The sequence below is a fragment of the Artibeus jamaicensis genome, unplaced genomic scaffold, assembly GCF_021234435.1.
Source record: "Artibeus jamaicensis isolate MK-2021 breed Jamaican fruit bat unplaced genomic scaffold, CSHL_Jam_final scaffold_1019, whole genome shotgun sequence".
Classification (NCBI taxonomy): Eukaryota; Metazoa; Chordata; class Mammalia; order Chiroptera; family Phyllostomidae; genus Artibeus; species Artibeus jamaicensis.
In genome coordinates this window covers 23,804,184-23,831,031 of record NW_026522025.1, presented here as the reverse complement: position 1 = coordinate 23,831,031, position 26,848 = coordinate 23,804,184, and the positions used below count along the sequence as shown (strand labels likewise).

At 34.9% G+C, this 26,848-nt stretch overlaps 1 protein-coding gene across 1 annotated transcript in view; it reads left to right on the top strand.

Annotated features, from left to right (window-relative positions):
* The window catches only part of PIGK (phosphatidylinositol glycan anchor biosynthesis class K), a 105,442-nt gene that overhangs the window by 41,674 nt on the left and 36,920 nt on the right, over nt 1-26,848 (top strand). Inside the window, exons 9-10 of the mRNA XM_053655467.1 lie at nt 4,747-4,919; nt 23,969-24,056. Coding sequence (XP_053511442.1) covers nt 4,747-4,919; nt 23,969-24,056 — 261 coding nt within the window. The remainder of the gene's footprint in view (nt 1-4,746; nt 4,920-23,968; nt 24,057-26,848) is intronic.

Below are 26,848 nucleotides of genomic sequence, written 5' to 3'. Positions count from 1 at the left end.
AATGAAGGGTGCTCCGGCCCGCGGAGCAATCAACTGGGGCTCGACCACCTACCTAGAACAAATGAGTTGGGGGGACAAGAGGCGCGAAGAATGGCAGCAAGACAAAGGATTCTGATCAAGCTGCAAACTTTATTTTTCCGAACTGGGTATATATATAGGGGGGAGGGAGAGGAAGGAGATTAGGTTGCTTGCTATTGGCTAGCTTGAGACAAAGAAGGGCCCGCTTATTGATTACTTGGGTGCAACTGGTACTCGTGGACACCTCATGTGCCTGTAGCTGATTGGCTTGGGGAGCGCATGCACACCTCATGTACCTGTAGCTGATTGGCTTTGTGGAGCGCACAGGTTCCTGTAATCAATGCAATGTTTTTAGCTAGAAGCCAGGTGTAAGGTTCCCAACAGAAGGGAAGGAGAGAAGGAGAGAAACATCAATGTATGGCTGCCTCCCATGCGTCCCCCACTGGGAACTGGCCTGAAACCCAGACATGTGCCCTGACTGGGAATCGAACCGCGATCATGTGGTTCACAGGCCTGCGCTCAATCCACTGAGCTTCACTAGCCAGGGCTAGTATCTTTCTTAATGGGATGTTCTTGGAGGAGAGGGACCTTTTCTTAACATATTTTTATGCCATTTTATTTACAACTTCTAATACAGTATTTTGACATGGCCTGTTGAATTTAGCTCACTTTTCCCCCTGACTTCTTTGTACTGTCTGTATTTTTTAAAATAAATCTACTTTGAGGTTACTTTGAGGTTTCTACTTTGTTGAAAGTGGGCATAACAAAAAGCTCGAAACAGTAGTTATAGATTAGATAACTGTGCATCAGTGACATTCACTTTTCCCCAGTTAACTTATATCTTTTTTATTCATTCAAATATTACTTGAGTAACTGCCAGGTGCCAGGCACTGGCTGTACCCCAGTGAAAGAGGCAGACATTGTTCCTGCCTTCATTTGGCTTCAGGATGAAGGGGGGCTGAGTAGATGGGACTCTGGACTCGCACTTTAGCCAAGTAGCTTTGCACTGATCTCTTTTATTACATAGAAACCTAGTAGGTACATTTTTATTTATTAAAGGGGTTCTACTGCAAATTCTGAAAACCACTGCTGTAAGCTATCAAATTTGGTAATAGAGGACTATTGTACTTACTAATTATACTTTTAAGGTTATATATATATTTTATGCCTGTTATAGTTTATATGAATTTGAATATTAAAACTTCTGATAATGCTACTTTATCTGTAAGAAAGTTATAGTCACCTAAATTCCAGTTAATTTTAAAGTTCATTCACTGTTTTGGATTATATTGTGTATTTTGTGTAATGCATGACATTCTGTCTCAGGAGTTCACAATAAATGCACCTCACATTTTAAATGTCTAATGAATTAAAAAGATACTTCTTTCATTGAAATTATATTTGAAACACTGAGGAAGCTAATTTTTACTGCTCAAAATTGCTATTTAGTTTTTTAAATTTAAGTGTAGTCTAGATACAGTATTATATTAGTCGTATTAGTTCAGGTGTACAGTATAGTGAGTCAACATTTTTATACCTTACAGTGTTATCACCCCACTCATTCTGAGTATCATCTGTTACAGTGCCAACTTACCACAATATTATTGACTACATTCCTTTCACCTTTTTTTATGCTTCACTCCTTCACCCTCCCCTCTGGCAGCTATGCCTTTGGTCTCTGTGAGTTTCTGTGAGTTTATTTTTGTTTTCTTTTGTTTGTTCTTTCTCAGATTTCACATATAAGTAAAACCATATTGTATTTTTCCTTCTAAGTCTGAGCTATTGCACTTAGCATAAAACCCTCCGAGTCCATCCATGTTATCATAAATGGCAAGATTTCATTAATTTTTATTCTATAATATTTGATTTTTAAAGGATTTTATTTATTTATTTTTAAACAGAGGGGAAGGGAGGGAGAAAGAGGGGGAGAGAAACATCAGTATGTGGTTGCCTCTCATGCACCCTCTACTGGGGACCTGGCCCACAACCCAGGCATGTGCCCTGACTGGGAATTGAACTGGCAACCCTTTGGTTTTCAGGCCAGTGCTCAATCCACTGAGCCATGCCATCTGGGGCTGTAATATTTAATTTCACATAAAACATTCCTCACTAATTTCATCCAGCCCTTCCACCTCAATTCATTAATTGAATTTTAGTTGATTAATTATTTTACTTTTGTTCAGTAAGAATGATCTGTTTCCTTGAAGTTAAATAGTACTCATATAGTGATTCGACATATCTCTAGATATTATGTAATGATTATGTGTATATAGTAAAATTTGTTGAGTATCAGTTGTATTCAGAGAACTATATTAAGGGCTTCAGGGGCAGAAAAATTAGACTTGTTTAGTCCCTTAAAAATGTATGGTGTCATTGGTAACAGCACATTTATAGAATATCACCTGTTATATGAAGTCTCTGGGTCCTCTAGGCAATTCTTCTTTCTCTGAACACGTAACTCTTGCTATGTACCTTTATTATGCTTTTAATATTGTTCTGTAATTGTTTATCATTGTAATGGTCCCTTGAAACTGAGTTTCTTAAATAAGAGGTATAAGCATTATCATGCTTTATACATCTTATACCCATAGATATTAATTACACATAGTAACTAGTTTTACTATACTGTTACTATATGTGTATATAGTAATTGCAGATGCTCAGTGGATGTTGATTGAATAAGTGAAGGACATGACAACAGTGCACATTTATATGGGTCTTTTGAATACAATGGGATTAGTGATTAAAATTTGTCTTGGAAGTGGGATATTTTCAGGTTTGAAAGAAGAAAAGAAGTATAGCATACTCTAGGAAGATGGAATAGATGCAGAGGCATAGAAGTTGGAGGACTAAGATGATCCTTGTCTTTGGTAATAAACATAGAGGCTGGCTAGAGTGTGGAGATTCTGTAAGTGAAAGATTATTGAAATTTAAGATGAATAATTAACAGGACCTGTGGGTCATTATGTTGCTGAGGATAAGAAAATCAGATCAATAAAATAAACATTCTTAAAGGGAGGAGTGACTTCAAATTATGATAATTTTAGCAACAGAGAAGAAGGTAATATTTATTTAGTGTTTCCCAAGCTCATTCAATTATACTTTTCTCCTGGTAACTAATGAAGCTCACCAAGTTGCTCATATAGGAATAACTTCACAGTGTACCTAGGACTTCATCTCTGATATTTTATCTTTTACTTTGTTTCTTCAGACTTTCATTTGTTTTATCCTTCCTTATTTTATTTTCTTTAGTTTTTTCTCAACCTTTTTTCCTTCTTTGCTTCTTAATTTATAGCCTGATCTCTTCTTTGTATTTGCTTTTACTGCTTTCCTGAAGGAAGGCAGTGTGATATTGGGCAAATGACTTAATCTCTTTGAGCCTTAGTCTGAAGTAGAGATAATAATTTTTATGTGGCTCAAAGTTACTGGTGAGCTTAAATGAGAATGTCTAGAAATTGCATACACAGTTGCGCTTGGAGCACTGTTTCATAACTTACAGCTGCCCTGCCCCGCCCTCTCCTGTCATGTGTGTGATTATCTGTTTGGATGGTCTTGTCTGCACCGGTGGGCGAGCGCTGTGGCCTTGGGCCCTTAGTAGAAGGCCGTTAAAGTATTCCTCATATATCCCATGCTTCTGCTAAACTAGGTCATTTGCCTTATATGTCTCTGTGGCTGCACCTTTATTAGGAATGCTCTTATACCCCATCTGCAATAGTCCCTTTTCTTCAGAAAACAGCTTACATCCCACTTCCTCTTTTTTCTTAACCTGAAACTGTAAAAAGTTTATTCTCTTCTGAATTAGAACCTGTCACCTATTTTTTTTTATCTTGCTGTATGTTTATTCATCTCTGACTAGAAGCTTTGAGGACAGAACCATGTCTTAATCAATTTTTGTATTCTGGAAGGTAACAGTGGGAAGTGTATGTAATGATAGGTGCTTTTTATGCTTTGCTGAGTAAATATATGTCTGTCTTTGGTAATTCATTGATGGGGGAATATTGGGAATAAGATTAACTTAATCTTATTCCTAATATAGCTGTATAGCAATGAAGTCATGTTTGTTGACTGTCTTCTGTAGAGCACTCGTGTGTGAAGGTACTGTGGGTTTATTTTCATTTTGAATAAATTAAGCAAGTTACTTGATTTATAGACTGATCTCCATAGGTTCACAGGAGGAGAGCCAGGGGCATCTCTAATGGGGAGGCTGTGCTTGCGCTTCCTGCGAGCCATTGCACCTCTACTTTTACCTTTTTTTTTTTTTTTACATATTGGGCTACCATGTAATTTTTCATTTGTTTAAACATTTGAATGAAGGCTTATGATTACAAAATGTTTTAAAAAGCCATCCGGGTAGAGCACTGCCCCCCTAAAGTGGGTGTAAATGAAGGAAAAAGGCAGTTCTCTTGTCATAGTGTTGCGTGTGAGTTCTCATAGATTGAAGGGTTCAAAATATACTGCGAACCATATGATTCAAAAAGGTGGGTGTTCCTCTCACCCTGACAGCTTTCCATTTTGTCAGCTGTTTTTATGTCTGTGTAGCTTTCTTAAAATGTCAAGCACTGTGATAGCAGTGAAACTTTTATCTTTAGAAACAGTAGCTTCTTCAGATCAGATTGGCAGAGCTATCAGAATACTCTGCAGTCTACTACGATGTGTTACTGGATTTAATAAAAGTTGTGTGTGTGTGTAGGAACACACGTATTTATTATTCTTATATATTTTTTTCAGTTTCAGGTGTGTCCAAAGAGTCTATGTGTGTCTACTCCTGGACATCGCACTGATCTTTTTCAGAGGGATCCTAAAAATGTCCTAATAACGGATTTCTTTGGAAGTGTACGGAAAGTGGAAATTACAACAGAGACTATTAGTTTGCAGCCGGATTTAGGAATCATGGAAAGCAGGTATTCCTCTTAACTTATGATTTGAATAGAATATTATCATCTTACAATTTGTAAATTTTTATGTAAAGAGTAAGAGAAAAAAGTTGGTGTTTGTAAATAAAGTTACATATTTCTACCCAGTTTTCACTTTATGTAGTTCCTATACTTTTCAGATTTGTGGACAAAAGCTACAAATACCAGTGAGAAGGTATGATCATGATTAGGATTATGTTGTAACTCCAAAATGCAGTGTTTGTAATGGTGTGACTTGAGACTTGCTAGAAAGCACTAAAATGCTCCCTGTAACCAGCTGTCTCAGAGCCATGTTTTTCCGTTGATGGAGGTGTATTAATGGTGCCGAAGAGCTTCTTTAAAGTACAGATATGTGAGCATTTCAGATATTAATCTCTAATGAATGTGTGCTGTCGCCTATTGAATAGAAGGTATTAATTGATGTGACATTGAATAGGGAAGTTGGCAGCTGGGCATTTAGAGTGTAATTGGGGCCCTAGGAATCTGGCAAATGCAAGGCAGATAAACATAAAAAGGAGAAGTGAATGCCAAAAGAATATAGGTGCCAAATACATACTTCAGACTGTAACACAACGTTCTGAAATTCTGTGTTTGGAATTTCTTTGGGCTCCAGTAATCTGACTAGTTCTTTGAATGCCATGTGTTTTGGTTCCTTGAGTATAGGTGGTTTGTGAGCCTGGTTCAATTATATCTCTGGCTTTTCTCTAGTTCTGTAATTCTGTTAACCTGGAACAATTTGTCTGGGACTACTGTAAATTTGAAGTGACCCTCCACCAACAGGTGCTACTGTTTAAGATTGTTTTGAAGGCTGTTGGTAATTCATTACAGAAAGAAGTGAGAGAGAGGCATAAACCAGGAGCTCCCTTCTTGTGGAGTGAATTGCGTGTGAGCAAGCAGTGAGTGTGCATTCATACACATGTGTAGGGGTGTGTGTGCATGTGTGTGAGAGAGACAGAGGTTGAGAGAAATTGGTTGATTTGGGGTATGTAACTTTTAGAAATATTTATAATCTATTTTTATCTTCATAAATACTTTTAAAGGCAAAATATTGTCTATTTTGTTAGGATTAACTAGTACTTCAGTTAATAGCCACTTTCTTGAAATACATAGGTGATAGGTTTTCCTAGGTATTTATCTTTGTTATTCGTGATTGGCTAATACTGTCTATTGAAAACTCGTACTCCAGGGAAATTTTCTGGATTGCCAGTAGGCAACAACATACAGTTTACTGTCAGTTTTGAAATTTTTAAAGACTTGTGATTGAGCTTATGAACATTTTAGGAATAAATTTAAAAACTAGCACATGTGCATCTTTTATGAAAATTTATATTGATTCTTAATTATTTTCTATTCAGGATATTCAAGGTCTTGGATTATTTTCTTTTTCAATTTTCTGAAGCTGTTGACTTAAAAAGTATTTTCTTAAGACAGGAGACAATATCCTATAGCAGAATCACATCTATTTGCTGTTTAAATGATGACTTTGAAAATACCTTTGTAAAGTAGCTGAACTCTGTCTTAATACTTATCTACTATGTATTTGAAATTGAGCTACTATGTCTTTTGCCAAATTCATTTTGTAATTTCCTTTACCTTTAGTCTATGAGGTATATATATCTTCTTTTAACCATATGAACTCAGTGCTACTTTCCATAATAGTGAAGGACCATCTTATATTTGTTATGTACTTATTTTCTGTTCTTTCTACCTAACAACATTAAATATGTAGCAATTGTACTGTAAAAATGATTTCAGTGGAATTCTTCTGTTTTGTTATAAATTCTGGAACAATTTTGTCTCATAAATTATCTCCATGTACTATTTCAGATACAAAAAAGTTGTTGCTTTAATCAAGAAAATCATTTTAGGGATCAAAGGCACATAGGAGGGACTGTTGAATTAGAGCACCCTCTAGTGTTTATCAATAAATTTCATGTAGAATATTGCTTGCAGATGGTTTCATGATCGCTCGTTTAGGTTATTAGTTTAGAAAAATTAAGTTCCCAACATGCTTCAGGAATTTCTACATGGATCTATAAATATTATCTTGTTTGTGGGTGCTGTTTATATGCAAATGTGAACGACAGTGTTTTGAGGAAAGTATATGCGTGAGAGATCAGATATTGTGAAAACTATTTTATTAAGAAAATTATGGGCTAGAATGTCTATACATTTTTTCAGATCTTAATTTAAAAATATCAGTACAATCACTGCTATTAAAATTGGCAGTTGGCAGTTGGCAGTTATACTTTTAAAAATACTACTTTCTACATTTATTAGAGAACCAACAGAACCGGTTTGTTCACACTGTCTATATTTCATATTTCGTGTACTAGAGTACACTAGAGTAAAGTCTGACATGAGGACTAACTTAGCACATAAAATTGATTTGAAGTATCTATATGAAATAATTGTTTTTATGTGTCTTCTGAAACTTAGATATTGAGTAAGATATAGTCATGTAGTTAGTAACAGCACTGTTTCTGCATATGTTTTACTAATTGTGTTATTAATTTATTTTTCAGAACGAATGGGGTAAAATAAAGTAAGGACTGATTCTAATAATATTAGCTTATATAATTTGATTCTAACTTCTTCATTTGAGTGTACATAAGTTGACTTTCTATTAGTATGTAGACAAAGAAACAGCCTACGCTCCTGAAAGAGTTGAGCTTTCTAGAATCCAGTCAGAAGTCCATCAGAATTACCCAGATTATCAGTTTTGTATCCTTATTCTCTAGGGAAAATAACTTCCAGCTTATGAATGTAAAAATAGTTGTACATTGTAATGATATAAAATATAGAGGTCTAAATTTTTTAGTCATTGCCCAAGAAAAGACAGAATACTTTTTTTATAGATTAGTAAACTGAGACTGAGGAAGGTTAAGAAACCTGTCTAAAGTCACACACATGTAATAAATGGTGTAGCCAAGATATGACTGCCTCAGACCTCTGAAAATATATATATTCTTATATCAGTCTTTAATAATTTACCCTGAGTTACTTGGCTTGTTTTTTTTAAAAGGATGTAAAATATAAATGATAGCTCAATAAAGTAGCACAAAGTAATTACTCACGTAACCCCCAGAAAAGAAAGACAGACAAATGCCAGTGTACTTGAAGTGACCCTATGCCTTGGGCCCCTTCCCCATCTCTACCCTCTTACACTGCCTCAAAGTTAACCACTATGCTAACTTTTCTGGAATTTACTTTCTTTGCTCTTCATTTTAGTCATATCACTTGAAGATTATGTTTTGATTTTCTTGCCAATACTATGTTTTTGGAGTGCATTTATGTTGTCGTGTGCAATCATAGTATGTTCATTTTCTTGCGCTTTTAAAAATTGATGTATAATTTACATATAGAAAATCACCCGTTTAGTATATATTTCTGAGTTTCGACAAATGCATACACTTGGACAATCACCATGCCTGTCTCTTTGTGCAAGGATTCTTAACCTTAACTCAAGTTCATAAAGACTTTTGTTTCTTTTCCTTGTTTAATCCTTATCTGAGGAATGTTCATGGATTTTTAGGGAGAGAGTAAGAAAGAGAAAGAAACATTGATTGGTTGCCTCCCATACGTGCCCAGACCAGGGACTGAACCCGCAACCTGGGTATGTGCCTCTGACCCAGGACCAAACCCACAAACTTTTGGGGTACAAGGTGATGCTCCAGCCAACTGAGCTACACTGGCTAGGGCTCTTTCATTTTCTCTTCAAGTTTTCAGCTTTTGTGTTGAGGTCTATGATTGACTTTGAGTTCATTTTTGAGTATAATATTAGGTAGGGGTTGAAGTCCTTTTTTTCCATATGGATATCTAGTTATTCTAGCACTATGTGTTGAAAAGATTTAATTCCTTATTAAGTTATGTTAACATCTTTGTAAAAAAATCATGTGACCACATATGTGTGGGTCTATTTCTGGACTTTTCTGTTTCCTTGATCTGTAGGTCTGTTCACATCGCTCTTACACCGTCTTGATTACTTTAGCTTTATAGTAAGTCTTGAAATCAGAAGGCGTTAAGTCCTAAACCAGTTTTTCTTTTTCAAGGTTCTTTTGAGTATTCTAAATCCTTCATGTTCCAAATAAATTTTAGAATCAGCTTGTCAATTTCTAAAAAAAAAAAAAACACAAAAACCTCTGGGATTTTGTTTGGGAGTAGATTGACTCCATATGTAAATTCGAGTAGTATGGGCACCTAAGCAATATTGTGTCCTCTGATCTAGAGCACTGCTCTACATTTGTTTAGATCTATATTCTATTTGTGTTGTTTTACAGTTTTTAGTGTAGATATATTTTGCAATTTTCATTAAGTTTATTTCTAAGTATTTTTGCTTTTGATAATATTTTAAGTAATATTTAAAATTTTACTTTCCATGTATTTCTCAAATGTAGAAAAATTAATTTTTATATTGACTGCATTCTGGGACTTTACTGATTCTGTTCTCATTCAATTTAATCCCAGTCAAAATACTAGCAGGCTTTTTTTAAAAAAAACAGATTAACAAACTAATAGTAAAATTTATAGGAAAATATAAAAGACCTACAGTCTGTTATATCATTGAACATATGAATTCTAGTCACTATGTTCACTAGGAAATGAAAATTTAAATGTACATAATAAGTGGAAACATCTGTTTTGGAGTTGGGCAAAACAGATAGTGAGAAATACGAAACTTTGTGATCAAACTGTTGACTGAAAATAGCTCATAGTAAATTGATATGATTATGAAACCTTGTAAACCAAAGGTTCACCAAAGTGTCTCAAACAACAGGTGACAGGATTTCTCCCCTACTAGTCTACGTACTACTATACTTTTCAAAGTGATAAATGTACTCATTAGTACAGTTCTGTATTATCTCAAGTATCTTATTGGGCCCTGATGGTGTGGCTCCGCAGTTTGGGCATCATCCCAAAACTGAAAGCTTGCCAGTTCTAATCCTGGTCAGGGCACTTGCCTAGGTCGAGGGCCAGGTCCTTAGCTGGGGTTGTGTGAGAAATGAATTATTGATGTTTCTCTCACTCATTGATGAGTTACTCCCTTTCTTTCTTCCTCCCTTCCTCTCTCTCTAAAAATTAATAAATAAAATCTCGAAAAAATAAAGTATCTTATTGGGCCATTTATTTTACATTTTTTTATAACTATTAGTCACTTCAATTATTCAGGATTTCATTAAAGTAGACTTTCAGAGCTTGAATTAAATGTGATTATTTGATCGATAAATCAAAACTGATCATTATTCATTCTTTCATTTTACATACACATAAAGTTCTTATTATTGTAGTTTCAAAATAATGTATTGATCATTTCATGGGAAGATTTTAAAAAGTAATTTATTTCACTATCTACGGTTAACAGAAATATGCATTGATTTGATTTATGATTTTAAAGAATGAGTGTGTATAAATAGTAGAGCAGAACATGGTATTATATTCCTTTGTGTAAGTAAAACTTCTCTGAATATAAATTAGTAAATACATTTACCAGGGATAGTAATTTCTAATGAGTGTTTATTACAATTTAAACTGTATCAAAGCAAAGTTAATTTTAATTTAAATACTACACATGCAGAATCTTAAATTTTTAATTTTGAAAAATCTCAGAATGAGATGGTGTTATTTATAAGATAGAACATTGGAACTTCATCCATTGGGATGTTTTGTGAATAAGGGTCTGAATTATTTGGAAAAGTAAGATTATGGGCCTTTTAAGATTTCTTTTAACTCTATGTTTTGTGACTCTCTTTGATCTACTTACTGATTATAATGTTGTTCTACCGTAAATTGTTTCAATGTCCTAAATGAGTTAAATCGACTTTGTGCTTATCACATACCATTATAGATGATATTACAGCACAGTAATCAAAGTCAGCATCATCGGGATCAGCTCCTGAATTCAGAGCCTCTGCCGATTACTGGCTGTATAACCTTGGGCAAACTACTTGACTTCTTTAATTCTGTTTCCTCATCTTTAAAATGGGAATAGAACTCCACTTCAGGAAAATTAATTTTAATTTTGTTTCAAAGTTCTTAGTTCTGTGCCTCAAATATAGTAGCATGTTCAATAAGTCTTCAACATTATTGAGAGAGCATGGTACATGTACTGGTAAAAATTATTGCTAGAATCTTATTTTTAGTATATTTTTAGCTATACATGGAAATTATTCTGCTTTTATTATTCTGGTGTTAGGAAGTAGTTATTTCATACCCAGAGGTTTCTCTTTGGGAGCAGTTCAGAGTTGGCGGAATTGGGAAGCTGTGTCCTACCAGAAGATGGCAGTAGCAGTACATGTCTGTGCACACAGGACACTCATTTTTTTTTTAATGATGAAGATTGAAAGTAGATTGAACCACCAAATAAATCATGATATTTGCCGCTTCAGATCACTGACAGAAGAAAAAGACTTTCGATATTGAATTATCAATTTAAAAAGAGATGGTAAAAATTTCTCTAAGTTGTCTTAATTTAATAAGCATAATAGTATAGAATTTAGGTTATAAAATAGGTAAGTCTACAGGATCTTTTTGAATCACTACTCTTATTTGTTAGTGGGGAAAACTCAATTGAAGTCTTCACAATTTGATTTATACATAACACTTTAGGATTCTGCTGTTTAGGCTGTTAGGGGAAGCAAGAGGCAGAAGATATTTACATTAGTAATATAAATCTGTAATTCCATTCCAGAAGTTGCCATTTTTGTTGAAATTGTGGTATGCTTTTTTATCTGATTTTCAATATTCTATAGGTAAGGCACTGCCAAATTATCCCTCAGGCAGTGTGTTATAATAGAAGTGAGAATATGGAGGCGAATGGACTTGGGTTCAAATTTAGTTTCTTGCTTTATGTTTTCAGGCATATTAGTTAATGTCTCTGAAACTCAGATATTTTATATAGGAAAAGGTTACTCTCTAGCTTCAGAGTTATTGTGAGGATTGGGGATAATGTATCTAAAATGAGCATACTTTGTCAATGCATTTTTTTAAAGATTTTATTTATTTATCTTTAGAGGGGAAGGGAAGAGGGAGAGAAACATCAATGTATGGTTGCCTTTCGTGCGTCCCCTGCTGGGAACTGGCCTGCAGGGAACCTGCCTGCAACCCTGGCATGTACCCTGACTGGGAATCGAACTGCGATTGTCTGGTTCGCAGGCCTGTGCTCAATCCACTGAGCTACACCAGCCAGGGCTTCAGTGCATTTTTAAGAGCATGCCATGTAAATGTCTTCGCAGCCATGCTCATATCTCTGTCCCAGTGCAAGAGGTTACAGCGAGAGTGTCACCATCTTTGTCTGGTGTACCGTAGCTCTGTCTGTGTAGCTTGATTTGCATTTTTATCATTCATGCTGCATACTGCCCATTCCGGCCTTCCCATACTTAGCTATGTAGTTGATATAAAAAAAAACAAAACTCTATTTCAGGGCTTTATGCCTATTTGATTGTGTTGTTGTTCTTACCAATAGCTCTCTTAGAAGTTTTAATTCATTACTGCAAACTATTAGTCTTTTATAACACTCATTCTGATATCATAATATTAGCATTAAACTGTCTATAGGTTTTTTTTTTAAATTTATCTTTAGAAGGGAAGGAGACAGGGAGAGAAATATCAATGTATGGTTGCTTCTCATGCGACCCCTGCTGGGAACTGGCCTGCAACCCAGGCATGTGGCCTGCAACCCAGGTGTGTGCCCTGACGGGGAATCGAACTGCAATCTTTTGGTTCGCAGGCCTGTGCTCAATCCACTGAGCTACACCAGCCAGGGCTGTACTGTCTATAGGTTTTATTGTGGAGGTGCAAACATGAACCTGGAAAAATGACAGGGCCATGAGGTCTTTGCTAGCAATATCCTTCAGGATTGATAATCTTTTTTGGGGCACACCTATTAAGTGAATTGAAATGCTATGATTTTCCCAGGGGTAATCAATAATTTGAAGTTTCATGGCAGATTATTTTTAATAAAGTCAAATTATCTAAAACTGCATGTAAAATTTATGTGAGTTTTCATTAAGCTAATATAGTATTATTTAAAGTATATTTTTCTAAAAATGCAGTTAATATATTTCTGCAAGAGAGGGACATGTAATTAAAAGTCTTTATTTTTAAATTAATTTTCTCATAAAAATAAAAATCAGAAGGCTAAAAAAAAGCATGTTAGTTTTTGGTCATGTCTTGTCAATATAATTAGTAATTAATTATGTGAGAAAGGGAACATGTTTCTTCATGAAACAAATACTAATGACTATTATTCTTCAGCTTTCTTTGTTTGAAATTTATGTATACAAAATTCTTGTCATATTCAGTGATGTTCTAAATTTCTCACTTTCTTTACATTGGTGAAGTTGTTACATACTATTCTGAAAGTACTTTCACTGAGGGAAGCGCGCAGCTAATACTGTTTTGGAATGTTTTTCAGTGAGATTGAAAGGACATTTTTAATCATTTTCATTTTATCTTCTATATTAAGTGTTTTTGTTTTTTTATCTGATGGGATTAGATCCTAATGTTAATATTTTAGTATGGGTTCTCAAAAGTGAAAACAAACTAAAATTAATGAAATATAATAATGCAAAGTACATGATCTCAGACTACCTGAATTTTTCACATGAAAACTAAGTGTGAGTGCTGGCTGAGAGTTACTTTGGTTGACCTAATTTAATTCACCTGAATGACATTGCCAGTCAGAGGTTCAGACAGTTGGGGGGCAGTTTAAACTGGGATGTATTAAAATTAGTGTGTCTAATATTTATTTCTTTATACCAAAGATATGTATGTTAAGAACATATATATATTCTCTCTTTCTCTACCTCTCTCTCTATATAGGTATGTAGAAAGAGAGAAAGAGAGAGAGAGAGAGAGAAAGATGGGTAGGAACACAATATGTTAAGTTTCTGTTAGGTGACTTAAAGATTGCATGTTTTCGGACAGTCAGTTTGTACTTTTGATTTAAGGTATTGAGGTGGGTACTAATGAGCTGTATGGTGAGAAATAAATACGAGTATAGGCAATCTCTACCTTAGAGATGCCACCCTCAATTTTTGCTTCTTGTAATAGGAGAAGTTATAACAGCTCTAACTGCTTTGCATAAACATGATGTGTACATTAACATTTTTTTAATCTAGCAATAGGGAAAGCTCTATCTTAGGCTTTAAAAATAATTGATGTTCATAATTTCTCTTTTTTTAAAAAAATATTTTATTTATCTTTAGAGGGGAAGGGAAGGAGAGTGAGAGAGATATCAATGTATGGTTGCCTTTCGTGCATCCCCTGCTGGGAACTGGCCTGCAACCCAGGCATGTGCCCTGACTGGGAATTGAACCTCGATCCTTTGGTTTGCAGGCCCGAGCTCAATCCACTGAGCTACACCAGCTAGGTCTGATTTCTCTTTAATATAATATATATCTTCTAAATCATAGAAGATGGTTAAGATACATCTTGTAGAATTTTAGTGTTAAGGGTAGTTTTTCTTTCTAATTCTTTGCAAATAAGGCACAGTAAAATCTTGGGTATTCAGAAATTAGGTAACTTCTAGTAATAAAGAGTACCTGAAAGTTGTCAACGAGTTCACTCTGAATATGAGAAATCCCATTTTTACCCTAGATATAAAAACATAACTTGACTTTAATGGTCTTTGGCATTCATAAGTTGAACTTTCATTAGAAGGAAACATTCTCAATGAAAGGACACCCTGTAATGTTCAGAATTAGGTGTAACATTTCACTTTTTCCAGAACAAGAAATATAAATGAGTTAGAGAAGTGGTTTGTAATAATAAAGAACAGTCAGTTGACCTCACTTTTGAAATTGTTGCTGACTAGATTTTTCTGAAAAATTGTTCTGTTATATAAAATATCTAGATACTCCATAAATTACCAAAAGTGCATTTTTAAATACATAGTTGACTACCAAGAAAGTAGTTGTATGGAGACAAAAAATATTGTTTGATGAGTGGTGTTCCCAGACTGAAATGGAAGTTGGGGCACCCTCTCATTCAGTAGCAGGGGCCGTATGGGTCTAACTTCCCTCCGTGTTTTTAGGTCGTTGCAGCTGGTGTTCAGACAGGCGGCTTCCCTCAGCAGTTGCCGGGAGCTTTGACTCTTTGCAGCGCCTGCTTAGACTGCCTGTAGAAAGAACATCTGTGGGTGGGGTCCCTCTGCTAGAAGCCAACCCACGATGTGCCCAACAGAACCTTAGTCCCTTAATACTCTTACCAGGCAGGGGTCATAGGTTTTATCCTGCTGCAGGCCCTTATATCTGTGAGGCAGAAAGTATTTGCAAGAGTCCAATGCTGAACAGTGGCTCTCAAAAGTTAGCCCCATTTTCTTCATAACAGGCAAATCTCTTGGAGAAAAACATGTAACGGGCTAAAACCCAAGTGGTGAGTAAACATGGCAGGTAACAGCGATGTTTACTCCCTAAAGGATAATTATCCTTTGATAATTATATCCTGTGAAATAGAAATGTAAAGTTGAGTTAGAATGGTGAAGGTCAGGACACAAGGCTGTGGGGGTCCACTTGTGGGTAGCTGGACTTAAGAAAATTTCTGTCTGCCCTGGCTGGTGTGGCTCAGTGGATTGAGTGCTGGACTGCAAACCAAAGGGTCGCTGGTTTGATTCCCAGGCAGGGCACATGCCTGGGTGGCAGGCCAGGTCCCCAGTGGGGGGCACATGAGAAGCAACCACACATTGGTGTTTCTCACCTTCTCTTTCTCCTTCCCTTCCCTTCTCTAGAAATAAATAAGACCTTTTAAAGAAAAAACAAAAACATTCCTGTCAGCTTAAAGTTGGTTATCCAGCTAAACTATCATTAAAGAATAAATAAAAAGGGACATTTTCTGTCTTCTTTCCCCCCTCACCTGAGGATATGCTTATTAATTTTAGAGAGAGAGAATAGGAGAGAAAAACTTCAATGTGAGAGAGAAACATTGATTGGTTGCCTCCCATGCATGCCCCAGTGGGAGACTTAATCCACAACCTAGTCATATGCCCTGACCAGGGATTGAACCCACAACCTTTTGGTGTATGGGACAACATTCCAACCACCTGAGCCACCTGGCCAGGGCAAGGACATTTTCAAACATACAATAGTTGGGAGTATTTTGTATCGAAGTAATATTTTGTATCAATTTTAAGGATAAATATTTATCCTTAAATAAACAACACCTCAAAGAATAATCTTTTTGAAGAAGGCAGGGCTGGAAAAGAGTTGTGAGTAGAAGGATGAATGCTCTGTCTATAAATTAGTACAAATGCAAGTTTAAGCAGAAACTGGGTCTGTTTTATAATTATGATAATGATAATTATTTGGGGAGTAGGACGAAGTACTAGTGTATCTAATAACAATAGTACATAAGGAGAGGAAATCATTGGTTTCTAGGTGTTCCGAGGGTTTCTTTTTGAGGGGAAGAAGAGTAGTCAGTTTTAGTGGCTTTAGATAGTAAGGTAAGTAGGCTTTACAGTTTGAGAAAGCCCACTAAATGAGTGCGAGTAGAGGACATACAATAAAGACAGTACAGGAAAAAAAATGGAGGTAAACAATCAGTGAGGCAGCAAAGGAGTGAAGGTGAAAAATGAAAATAACAGGAGAAAAACAGAAGTTACAAAGTGTGAAAAAAGAAATAGTTGTGTTGCTTGTAATAATAACTTTAAATAAATTAATCTTAGTTTAAAACAGATCATCATATTAGGATAAAAAGAAATCTAACTACAGACGGAAAACATACTGACATTAAATAGCTAAAAATGAAAGGTTACCAGGCAACTACTAACCAAACGAAAGCGTGTATAGATATATTAATGTTAGACAAGAAAGGGAAGGAAAGGGCGTTAGAAAGCATATGTAAGGCATCTTATGGTAAAAGGTTTAACTCTCCAGGAAGATAACATGTTAAACTTTTAATTACCTAATAACATAACTATAATGCATATTTTTAATTTACAAACTAAAAAGAGGTTGATAAATTCACCATTGTAATGGAGGATTGCAATATCACACTACCAGAAACTGATAACAAAAAATCCCCCCAAGTGCTTTGAAATTGAAGATCTGAGCAACATGCTGTAATAAGCTTGATCTGATAGATTCAACAATTAGAAAAACAATCATTCTCTTAAAAAAACATAATTATTTTTAAGAATGGCACATAGTTGGCTTCCTCAAAAAATAGTCTTCACAATTTAAAATGTTGGAATCTTATGGAACATTTTTCCTGATTACAATATATTTGTTATAATCAATAACAAAAAGAATTGTGTAAAATATGTATGTGTGGAAATTTAAAAACATTTTTGAGTTATTCTTGAAATAAAAACATCAATGGAAATTTTAAAAATAGTTAGAACTGAATGATAATGAAAGTATTAAGTATCAAAAGTAGTGGGATACAGTTTCTGATTCTGGATAAGATGAAATAATTTGCAACAGATTCATGTTCCCACCAAGAACAACTAGAAAAGCAAGATAAATTTTATTTTTAAAGATATCAGAGAAGTGCAGAAGCAATAAGGAGAAGCTAAAACTTCATATTTGGGGAAATCTCAGAGTTGCGCTGAAACCTGTAGACACTTTTCCGTGGGGTTACACTGATTCTGGGAGTAAGTTAGAATCTGGGTTTGGTCAAGGTGTAGGTCATTTCTTGTGGATAGAGAAACAAGCAAAATGCTTGGTGATTATGTAAGTCTAGAGTGACACAGTTATTACTCAATTACAAGACCAGTTTCCCTTTCAAAATATTTGCCAAATTCATACCAAAGAATGTAGCAGCCGCGAGTAGGTGACAGTCCCAGCGGTGGTGGTAAACTGACCTGGCGGTTGCCAGCTGCTTTCCCCCTTCGGCACAGTTACTGATTTGGGTGCAGCAGGAGCAGAGATCAGCCAACTATGTCCATGGGCCAAATCTGGCCTGCTGCCTGTTTTTGTAAATAAAGTTTTATTGGGAAAACAGCCATGTTAATCTCTTCATTTATTTATATATTATCTATGGCTGGTTTTATGCTGTAGAGTTGGGAGAGTTGTGACAGAGAATGAATGGCTGGAAAGCCTAAAATAGTTGCTCTCTGACCCTTTACAGAAAAGAAAAATTGTTCACCTATATGCTAGAAGAATCTGGGCATACTCCTGGGGACAGAATGAACTTTTAAAATACAGCTTTTGACAGTTTAATGGACCTGGAATGCCTAATCCTGAAGCTTAAATATTGATTAGACAAAAAAATAAATAAAAATCTTTTGTTGGGTTAAAATGTTTGTAAAATTAAAGTATATTACAAAATTGGTGCAAAAGACAGTGATAAATGGAATTAAAGTATAAACCACTATTATTATTGGAGAAATGGTAAGTGTGATCCATTTGATTAGATCAACATGTCCAAAAATGGATGTTCTGCAGTCCAAGATAACCACCATAATAATGGTACAAGTATATCTGGCTATCTAGTTGATAGAAGAAGAAAAGATTAATAAAATGCTGGTTAATTCAAAAGAAAAAAAAGAAAAAGGAATAGCAAATAGATTGGAAAGAGAAAATAGATAGTAGTTATAAATTCACTATATCAGTCATTAAATGTAATTAAATCACACATCCTGCGTGAAAGACTAACATGGTCATACTAAATTAAAAAATCTCAACAAAACCCTGGAATGTGCTGTTTACATGTGACATCTTCTGTAAATGGGCACAGATACTACTTGGAATGTGGCTGAAGTAATACTTAGGGTATTCAATAATTAAACTGAGGGAAAAGTAATTAAACAAGTGTTTAAGCCATCAAGTAAAAAAAACTTGTTATTTCTAATTGTAAAAATATTGACCCTCTCCCAACAAACTGGAAACAGACAGTAGTGGTTTTACCTGTGACATTATCGAACTTACGTGGGTGTGGCACACACACACAGAATTAAGAAAGAAAGCTGGTTACCTAACTTACCTGATGGAGCCAGTTAATTTTGAAACCCAAACTAGACAACGAGAGTATAAAAAAATATAGAGCTAGCTTCACTTATGATAACAGATGTACAAATATTAAATAAAATTCAGATCTAGTAATGTGTAAATAAAAATACTTCAAAAAAGATTCAAAAGACCAAAAGATCTGAAAACTGCAGGGATGTTTTAGGATTGGAAAATAGATTAATGTATTTTATCATATCATTACATATTTTGTAATTGTTTCTGTAGAGGCAGAGACAGCATTTGATTAAAATTCATCAATCACTAATGGTTAAGAAAAGCAACATGGCTTAGCAAATTTGAAATAAAAGGGAGCTGCCTTACCTTAATAAAGGGTGTCTAAAGCCAGTAGCAAACATTATAGTTTATGGTGAATCTGTAGAAGCATCTCAATGAAAGTCAGACAACATAAGGATACATGTTGTAAGTTTATCTATTCAATGTTGCACAAGAAATACCGGCTAATACAAGAAGACAGGGAAAGAATAGGAGGTGTAAGAATCAGGAACAGGCAAACTTTCCCTTAGGACTCAACTTTATGTTTTCTGCATCAAATTATGTCTCTGTCTCCTGGCTCATCATCTTCCTTATGTTTCTTGAAAGTTACTTTTTAATATCTTCTCTCACATTTTTTTAAAGTTTGATAATTAGGAGAATGTCTATGTTGTGAATTTAGGAGGAGGATCTCATTTCAAGGAAGATGATGCATTAAATTGTTGTCTCATTGCTATAAAACCTGTCTTCACAAAAATAATCTTCAGTAACTCTTGGGACCTGTCTGGAATTGTAATAGCATTTTGTGTTTGTCTCTATTGACCAGTGGAATTGACTTCTCTTCTTCCTCAGAGCATCTTTAAACTTGCAGGAGTGTCATAGGGTCTCAGGTTTGTCAAGTACATCTTGTGCGGCAGTGTGTGCTATCACTTGCACCAATGCTTGGGAATTTTTTAAAATACCACTTAGGAATGGGACTTGTTCTATCCTTTTTTCTTCCCGTCCCCAACAAGATCAAATTAAGTTAATTTGATTTCTCTGTATACTTTTAGTTTCAAATAATTTGTTTGAGCTTTCATATTTAAGAGGTTACACTAACTTTGACTACCTTTCTGTGTTTGTTTTTGATATATTTAAATATTTTTTTCTTGATGATTTTGGATTACCCTAGATGATGTGTCTTGGATTATTTATTGATATTAATTTTTAGTTTGTATTTGGCACACAGCACAATATCTCTACTTTCCCCTTCTTTTTGTTGAAAATACATATCAGGGATGTCAAACTCATTTTCACTCGGGACCACATCAGCCTCCTGGCTGCTTTCAAAGGGTTGAAATAATGTTAAGGCTGTGTCGATGTAACTACTCCTTAACTGTTAAGGAGTTGAAATTATATTTGGCTCTTTGAAGGCAACTGTGAGGCTGATGTGCAGCCAGTGAAAATGAGGTTGACACCTTTGATATGTGTGTGTGTGTGTATACACATACATTTCTAGTGATTGAAAAGATTCTTTGGCCTTCTGCACACAATAATGTATGTGATTTTATACCTGATCATGTAATCTGTGTTACAGTAGAGAATAAAAAGCTCACCTGTTTCTGAGTCAGAGATGGCCTTGCATGCGGCCACAGTAAGGAGTTTTACAGTGCAGTTTCAGGAGTGCTTAAATAGCACTGAGAAGAGAGGGTTGTGAGGACACAAGGCATCTATGAATGGAAGAGAACACAAAAGAGATGGGGGTTTGCAAAGACTAACTTCCTAGGTTTCAGAATTTTTGCCAGCAGTATTTTACTTACTTATGCAGAGGATCTGGGCAATATTTCAGTTGCATTTTGATTTGAGATGGTAGCATCACTGCATTAGATCCAAAATCCTTTCATGGTATAAACAAATTGCATTTATCTTTGTTTTCTACAAAAACACAGGTAAAAATTGTAAAGGAAAAACAAGAATACACAGCTTTTTCCATGCAGAAAATTCCTTCCTTATTAAATTATAGAATTATGTCTTCTTAGTAAAAAATCTTGAAAAGAGATAATATATAAGTCTTTTAGGAGGGACTCAGATTGTTAAATGAAAGCACTATTGGATGGGTTTCTGAAAGAAAATTTATTGTTTTGTGAGAAGAAATTCATGGTCCCTTGGAATGGCCGCCACATATAAAATGAAATTAACATTGGTAGTTTTCTGAGTTTCTGAATTATACTATAAGTGTGGACCAGAGCCCTAGCTACTGAGGACCTGGGAGTTGGGGCGCAGAAAGTGGGTGACCTTAGGTGACAGCGAGTCTTGGGAAAGCACTGATTGTGAGAGCCTGGAAGGTACCTTTCCAGGTTGGGGGTGTATCTTGGAGGCTCAGTGGTGAAGAGAAAGAAAGAAGCAGCTGAAGTTGTGTTCAAAGGAAATAAGATAAATGAAAAAAAAAAAGACAAATTCTATTCCCACCACCATAACAAAAAGTAGCATTTATTGAAGAAACTATACTCCAGTGTAGTCGCAGGGGAGGGCACTTTTGAACCGGGAAACCTGATAAGTCAACTTACCTCCCTTCTTCCTATAACAAGAGCTGATGCTGGCCCTGAAAAAAATTATAAATTACCTTTAACAGAAAAAGAAGGAAGCATCAGTACAAATTTACTAGAGAGAGAGAATGTGAAAGGAAAAATGAAAAGAAAGAAAAGAAAAATACAAAACAGGAAAATGGAAACACAACACTTGAGCATGAATAACCTATATTGAACACATAATTACATTATGAAATGACCCCATATACAATGAAACAAGACATGTCAGTACTCACAATTGAAATGGACAAACTGGAAGATATATGAAACAGGAGCTGACTGAACTCTAGAAAGAAATTGTTGGAAAAGTACAAAAAATCATTTCAGAAATGTAACCTAAATTACAAGGTCCCCAGGGGTTGACAGATACTACCAAAAGTTTAGTAAAAGACATGAAAAATAGAAATGAAAAAGAGTGAAGGAAATGAAACTTAAAATAAGAGACATAAAGAGATTAGGGGAAGTGATAGAGAAAATCCAAATATTCAATTCAAGAACTCAAATTAGAACAAATGAAAAATGAACAGAAACAATACTTCAAATTATAATGAAAAAACTTTTGGGAAATAAGAAGAGACCTGAATTGCCTATTGAAAGGACTCTTATGTGTCTGGGAGAACTTCTAGAACAACTAACATTTAGCAGTATCTTAGTACTACACCTTACAATACGAGGAAAAAAGACCACTTGAGTTTCCAAGCCAAAAATAATTAAATAAGATTTTAAAATAAATTAAAAATGAAAATAATTAAAGTGCAAAGAAAATTAGCTTGACATCACACTTCTAATAACACATAAAGCAAGAAAATGATAGGCCAACATTTTCAAGAAATTAAAGATGAGTAATACTTTTAATTTATTGTGAAACATTGAGTAAGTAAAAAAGAAAACTACATCTGTAGAGATACCCAAGATTATTTATGAATTCCACTTTGTATGACTTTTTTTTAATGTCCGGTTATTAAATTTTCAAGCCTATTTTTGTTTGATGCATGCTGAAGTGTTTAGATACGAATTGTCATTTCTGCAACAATAACAAAATAGAGAAAATATAGAAACATGTTTGAAATTTTTCATAACAGCGACTTGGCATTTAAAAAATGTCACTCAAATTGCTAGATTTCCATTTTTTTAATCCTTTATATTTACTGACTGAGAGATATTTTGTAATTAAAAAGTTTTCCATCTTAATACATGTTGCTTTAGACTTTTGTAATAAACAACAAAGAGTGTTTTTTCATAGTTCTGTGTACTGTTAGAATTACTTCAGTGATTCAAGCTTGATTTTTTAGCAGATATTTATTGAAGCTGCTGGTGCCTTAACAGGGGTGAAGACACTGCCACCAAACTGTGCTGACTAGCCATTCATCGTATTCCTCCCCACCACAGACACGCAGTGAAAATGAAACACACACAAGTCTGTCAGTTTCATTCATATACACATACACACGTACCCTGACTGGGGATTGAACCTGCAACTTTTTGTGTACAGGATAATGCTCCAACCAGTGGAGACACCTGGCCAGGGCTCAGGGTTTCAATTTTTATTAAGTTGCTAAGTTGATGTATAGTTTACAGAGAAAAAAGGTAAAAGGAACTTTAAATATGTTTAGGTCTTATTGTTTTGAAATGTGATGTTTATTTGCCATTTTGAAAAGGATCAATAAGTTTTTAAAAATTTCTAATTCTCTTCATTTGGGGAGATTTTACTTTTATTCCTGTTCTGCACTTTAGTATTGTATACTGTGTTAGCCAACTCTGCACTTTACAATTTTATATGTATTATGCCTACTCTGCATCTTATTGTAAATGTAGGTATTAAGGAAAATATTCCATATAAAATAGCCTCCCAGAAAATTATTGTTTATTTTCTTCATATATTTATTCTGCAAACATTTATTGAATTTTTATTATATGGTGAACATTGGATATACAAAGAAGAATAAGATGATTTTTGCCTTTAAGGAGGTAAAAAATGGACCTAGATGTGTCTAAATAAGTTATCGTATTTGAAAGATGAGTAAATACAGAAGGAATTGATGGTTGGTCCAGGCAGGAAACAGAATGGAGAAAATCAGAGTCAAGAATCTGCAAGGCTCATTGGTGGGAGGGCCGGCAGTAGGTGGAAGTGGGTGAAACAGTTGACTGGTATACAGAGGAGGGGCTAGTGATGAGGCTGGAACATGGGTGGAACACAGGTTTTGAAGACTTTTACTACGAGAAGAAGCACTGAGTGTTCAGTGAAAAGAGAGTTCTTAGCCATTTTTAAGTCTTTGAGTGAAAGATAGGACCTGAGAATATTAGGCAATGTTAGTTAATCTTATTTACATGGTTATTAAATGCAATCCGAGTGCATTTATAAGTATATCCTTTTAAAATTCCCATTAGGTGTTTCTTCATAGATTATTCATGAATACTGGTTATTTCAAAAACATCAGGTATATATTTTGATATATTTTATATCTGCCATATTTGCCATATTTAAAATAGTATTTACTCAAATGCTTTGTGTTTTTTGATTCCTTTTTTCTAGCTCTAAGGAAGACTGGATGGATGATGAGAAACTAATGGAACCCCTGAAATATGCTGAACAGCTTCCTGTAGCTCAGATAATACACCAGGTTTGCTTTCCAGTTTATTTTTTTTTAAAAAACAAGGTTTTTAATCCCTGAAAAATAATTGCTTTTGTTAGGTTTTTCAGAATCATTGTGCTGTAGCTGAAAGGCATTCCAGGCCATCTCTCCCTGTTTAGACTCCACCTCTTACATTGGAAGTCTCATTCCAGCACAATATTAAAAGGCTTCTTGCTGTGTATCAGTAGCATTTTTACTTATATGAAACACAGGGTAGAATCAGAATGATCTTTTGTGCATTACTTAATAGCAAGAATTAATTTCAGAAAACTTTCATTTGAACCATTTTATATAATACTTGTTACTGACAAGGAAAAAAAGCTAAAAAAATATAATTTGGAGTAATTTTTTTGACGAGCTAAAATGAGAAAACAGTATTTCCCTACTTCTTCCACCCTACCCCATTATCAACTCTTGTGAAGTATAATTTTGAATGTCATGTGGGCCGTTTTTGCATTTCCAAGTATAATAACTGTACGTCCCTCTACATAACTGTAATCTCAGAGAGAAGGCAGTGTGGTAAGTATTTAAACATACATTGTACTGTGATTTTAGCAGCACATAAAGTCTGCCCAGCTGGGCTAGCATCTAAGAATTTTAAATGGGTTGATGGCAAGAGTCTGGCCTTTAGACATATCGGAATTTTTAGAATCTATAGATTATAGGAAATATTAAAAGTCCTTGGAGGTCAGAATTTCTCAGAATTTTAATGAAAGTTATTATTATGAGTCCTCCTGTATGTCTTTGTTAATCAAAAGAATTTTTATTTAGCTGATATGAGTAGAGTAGATGTGCCTGTTTGAACTTTCTGAAAGACACAGGCTTTTACTTTAAAACGTTGGCTGTGTTGATCTTTTCAGTGACACTAAAATTCAATTTTGAAATTCTGTGAGAAATTACAAAAAAAAAAAACGGTCAGAAATTTGCCCCTTTGGAAAGCCTGTCTGTACCTGTTAGTCTGGCCCCACTTATATGTCAGGAATTCCCTAGTGTTGTCAGAGCCTAAATGACCTAAGAGCCTGCAAATGTCACAGTTTAAATTTTGCCTTCATGCCTGACTCTTGGCATAAATGAATTAAACAGCAGAGCAGGCAGCAGGTCAATATGTTCTTAACAGTAAGAGTGAGCAATGAAACAGTTCGTGGTTTGTTCAGAATAGGTAAATAGATTCTGCCCAGAACAGTTCACCTAGACTAAAATCTGAAACAGAAAACAAGAATTAACCTCTAAGATGGTTGACCAGAGGAAAAGTCAGTCATATTTTTGTAGCAAGAATGATCCAATATATTTTGGATTATGTAACAACCACATTTTGCTATTATATACTGTATGAATTCAAAGATGAAAACTTTTTACCCTTGTAAAAATTTATTATATTTTTGGCAGTATAAAGAGCTGTATTAATTTAAGCACTGAATTATGAACATTATAATCATTATTCTGTGGTACTTGAATTTATAAAATTTTAATTTTTAAGAAAGTTACATGATACAGATTCATTTTCTTTTATTTTTATTGACTAAAATTCTGTTCTCAAGTGGTAACAGGAAAGGTCATTGTTAACCAGACTTACCTGTCCCTCTTTTTGCCCCCCTTCACTGGCAGCACTGCACCTCCAGGGCCGGTGCAGTGCTACCTGTCTCAGTGGGATTTAAGAAACATGGCTTACGTTGCTGGAAATTCACTTATAAGTGGATTATTTGACAGCAGTTTTTCCCCATAAACACATGTGGTAATTAGGTTCAGCCAATCCCACAAAACCTTTTAAATCTGTAATATATACAAATTATAGTATTATTATAGAGTATTTGTAAGCTCTACCTGTAATTACTTTTATATTTTTCCTCTGATCTTGACACATGCTTTATCTGTGCCTATTTTAAAGCATGTGTGATTTCTATTTGAAATGATGCTATTTATTTATGTCTTATATCTCCTATCTGATTGTCTTTCTGCATGTTGTTGTTTTCTTGATATTCCTTCAGCATCTTGCCTTGTACGTGTATATCTGAATGGCTGGGTTTGTGTTTTTGATGGTACCCTGAGAATCAAGAGCACATTTCAGTGCTACCCAGATATCAGAGGTGAGGGCCTTTCACTGGGAGCAGTTTAGGAGCTGTAGGAAGGGAGGAGCAGGGACAGGAGCTGTGACAGGAGGAGCAACTGCAGAGACAGCAGAGAGAGGGATGGGTCTCAGTCAGCTGAGGCATTTCTTGTGTATGTTATTTAAACTGCATTTTATTATCAGGAGTCAGACAAGATTCTTTTCATTGCTTTTTTTACACTGCCAAAAATTATTTACTCCTAGGAAATACAATTTTACATCTAGGAAACCTATGAGACTCAAGTTATAAACAGTAGAATTAATAAGTGAATCTGTGAGATAGCCATATATAAGTAAAATTGATAGCTTTTCTGTATTTGCAATAAACATACAGAATGGAAAATTAGAAAAAAATTTTTCTTCACAACAATGAAAAGAACTATAAAATACTCAGGAGTAAATTTGACAAGTATACCATAAGACTTATGTAAGAGGTGGGCCCAAAAGAACCCTGGAATTATCTTCTGGAGGGTGGGCCCTTTGTAGTACAGGCTTCCTCTGCTAGGTGAGTGTTTTAGGAACCCATCTGTATCAGTGTACGAGCTGGTGTTGTTGTGAGAGGCGGTGTTTGGCTTCAGTGACATTTTTGGGGGAAGACTCTTTCAAGGCATTGCCCATTTCATGTCAGGTAATTTATAGCACACCTGCCCACATGTTGCTGAGTGTTCAGTGGTTT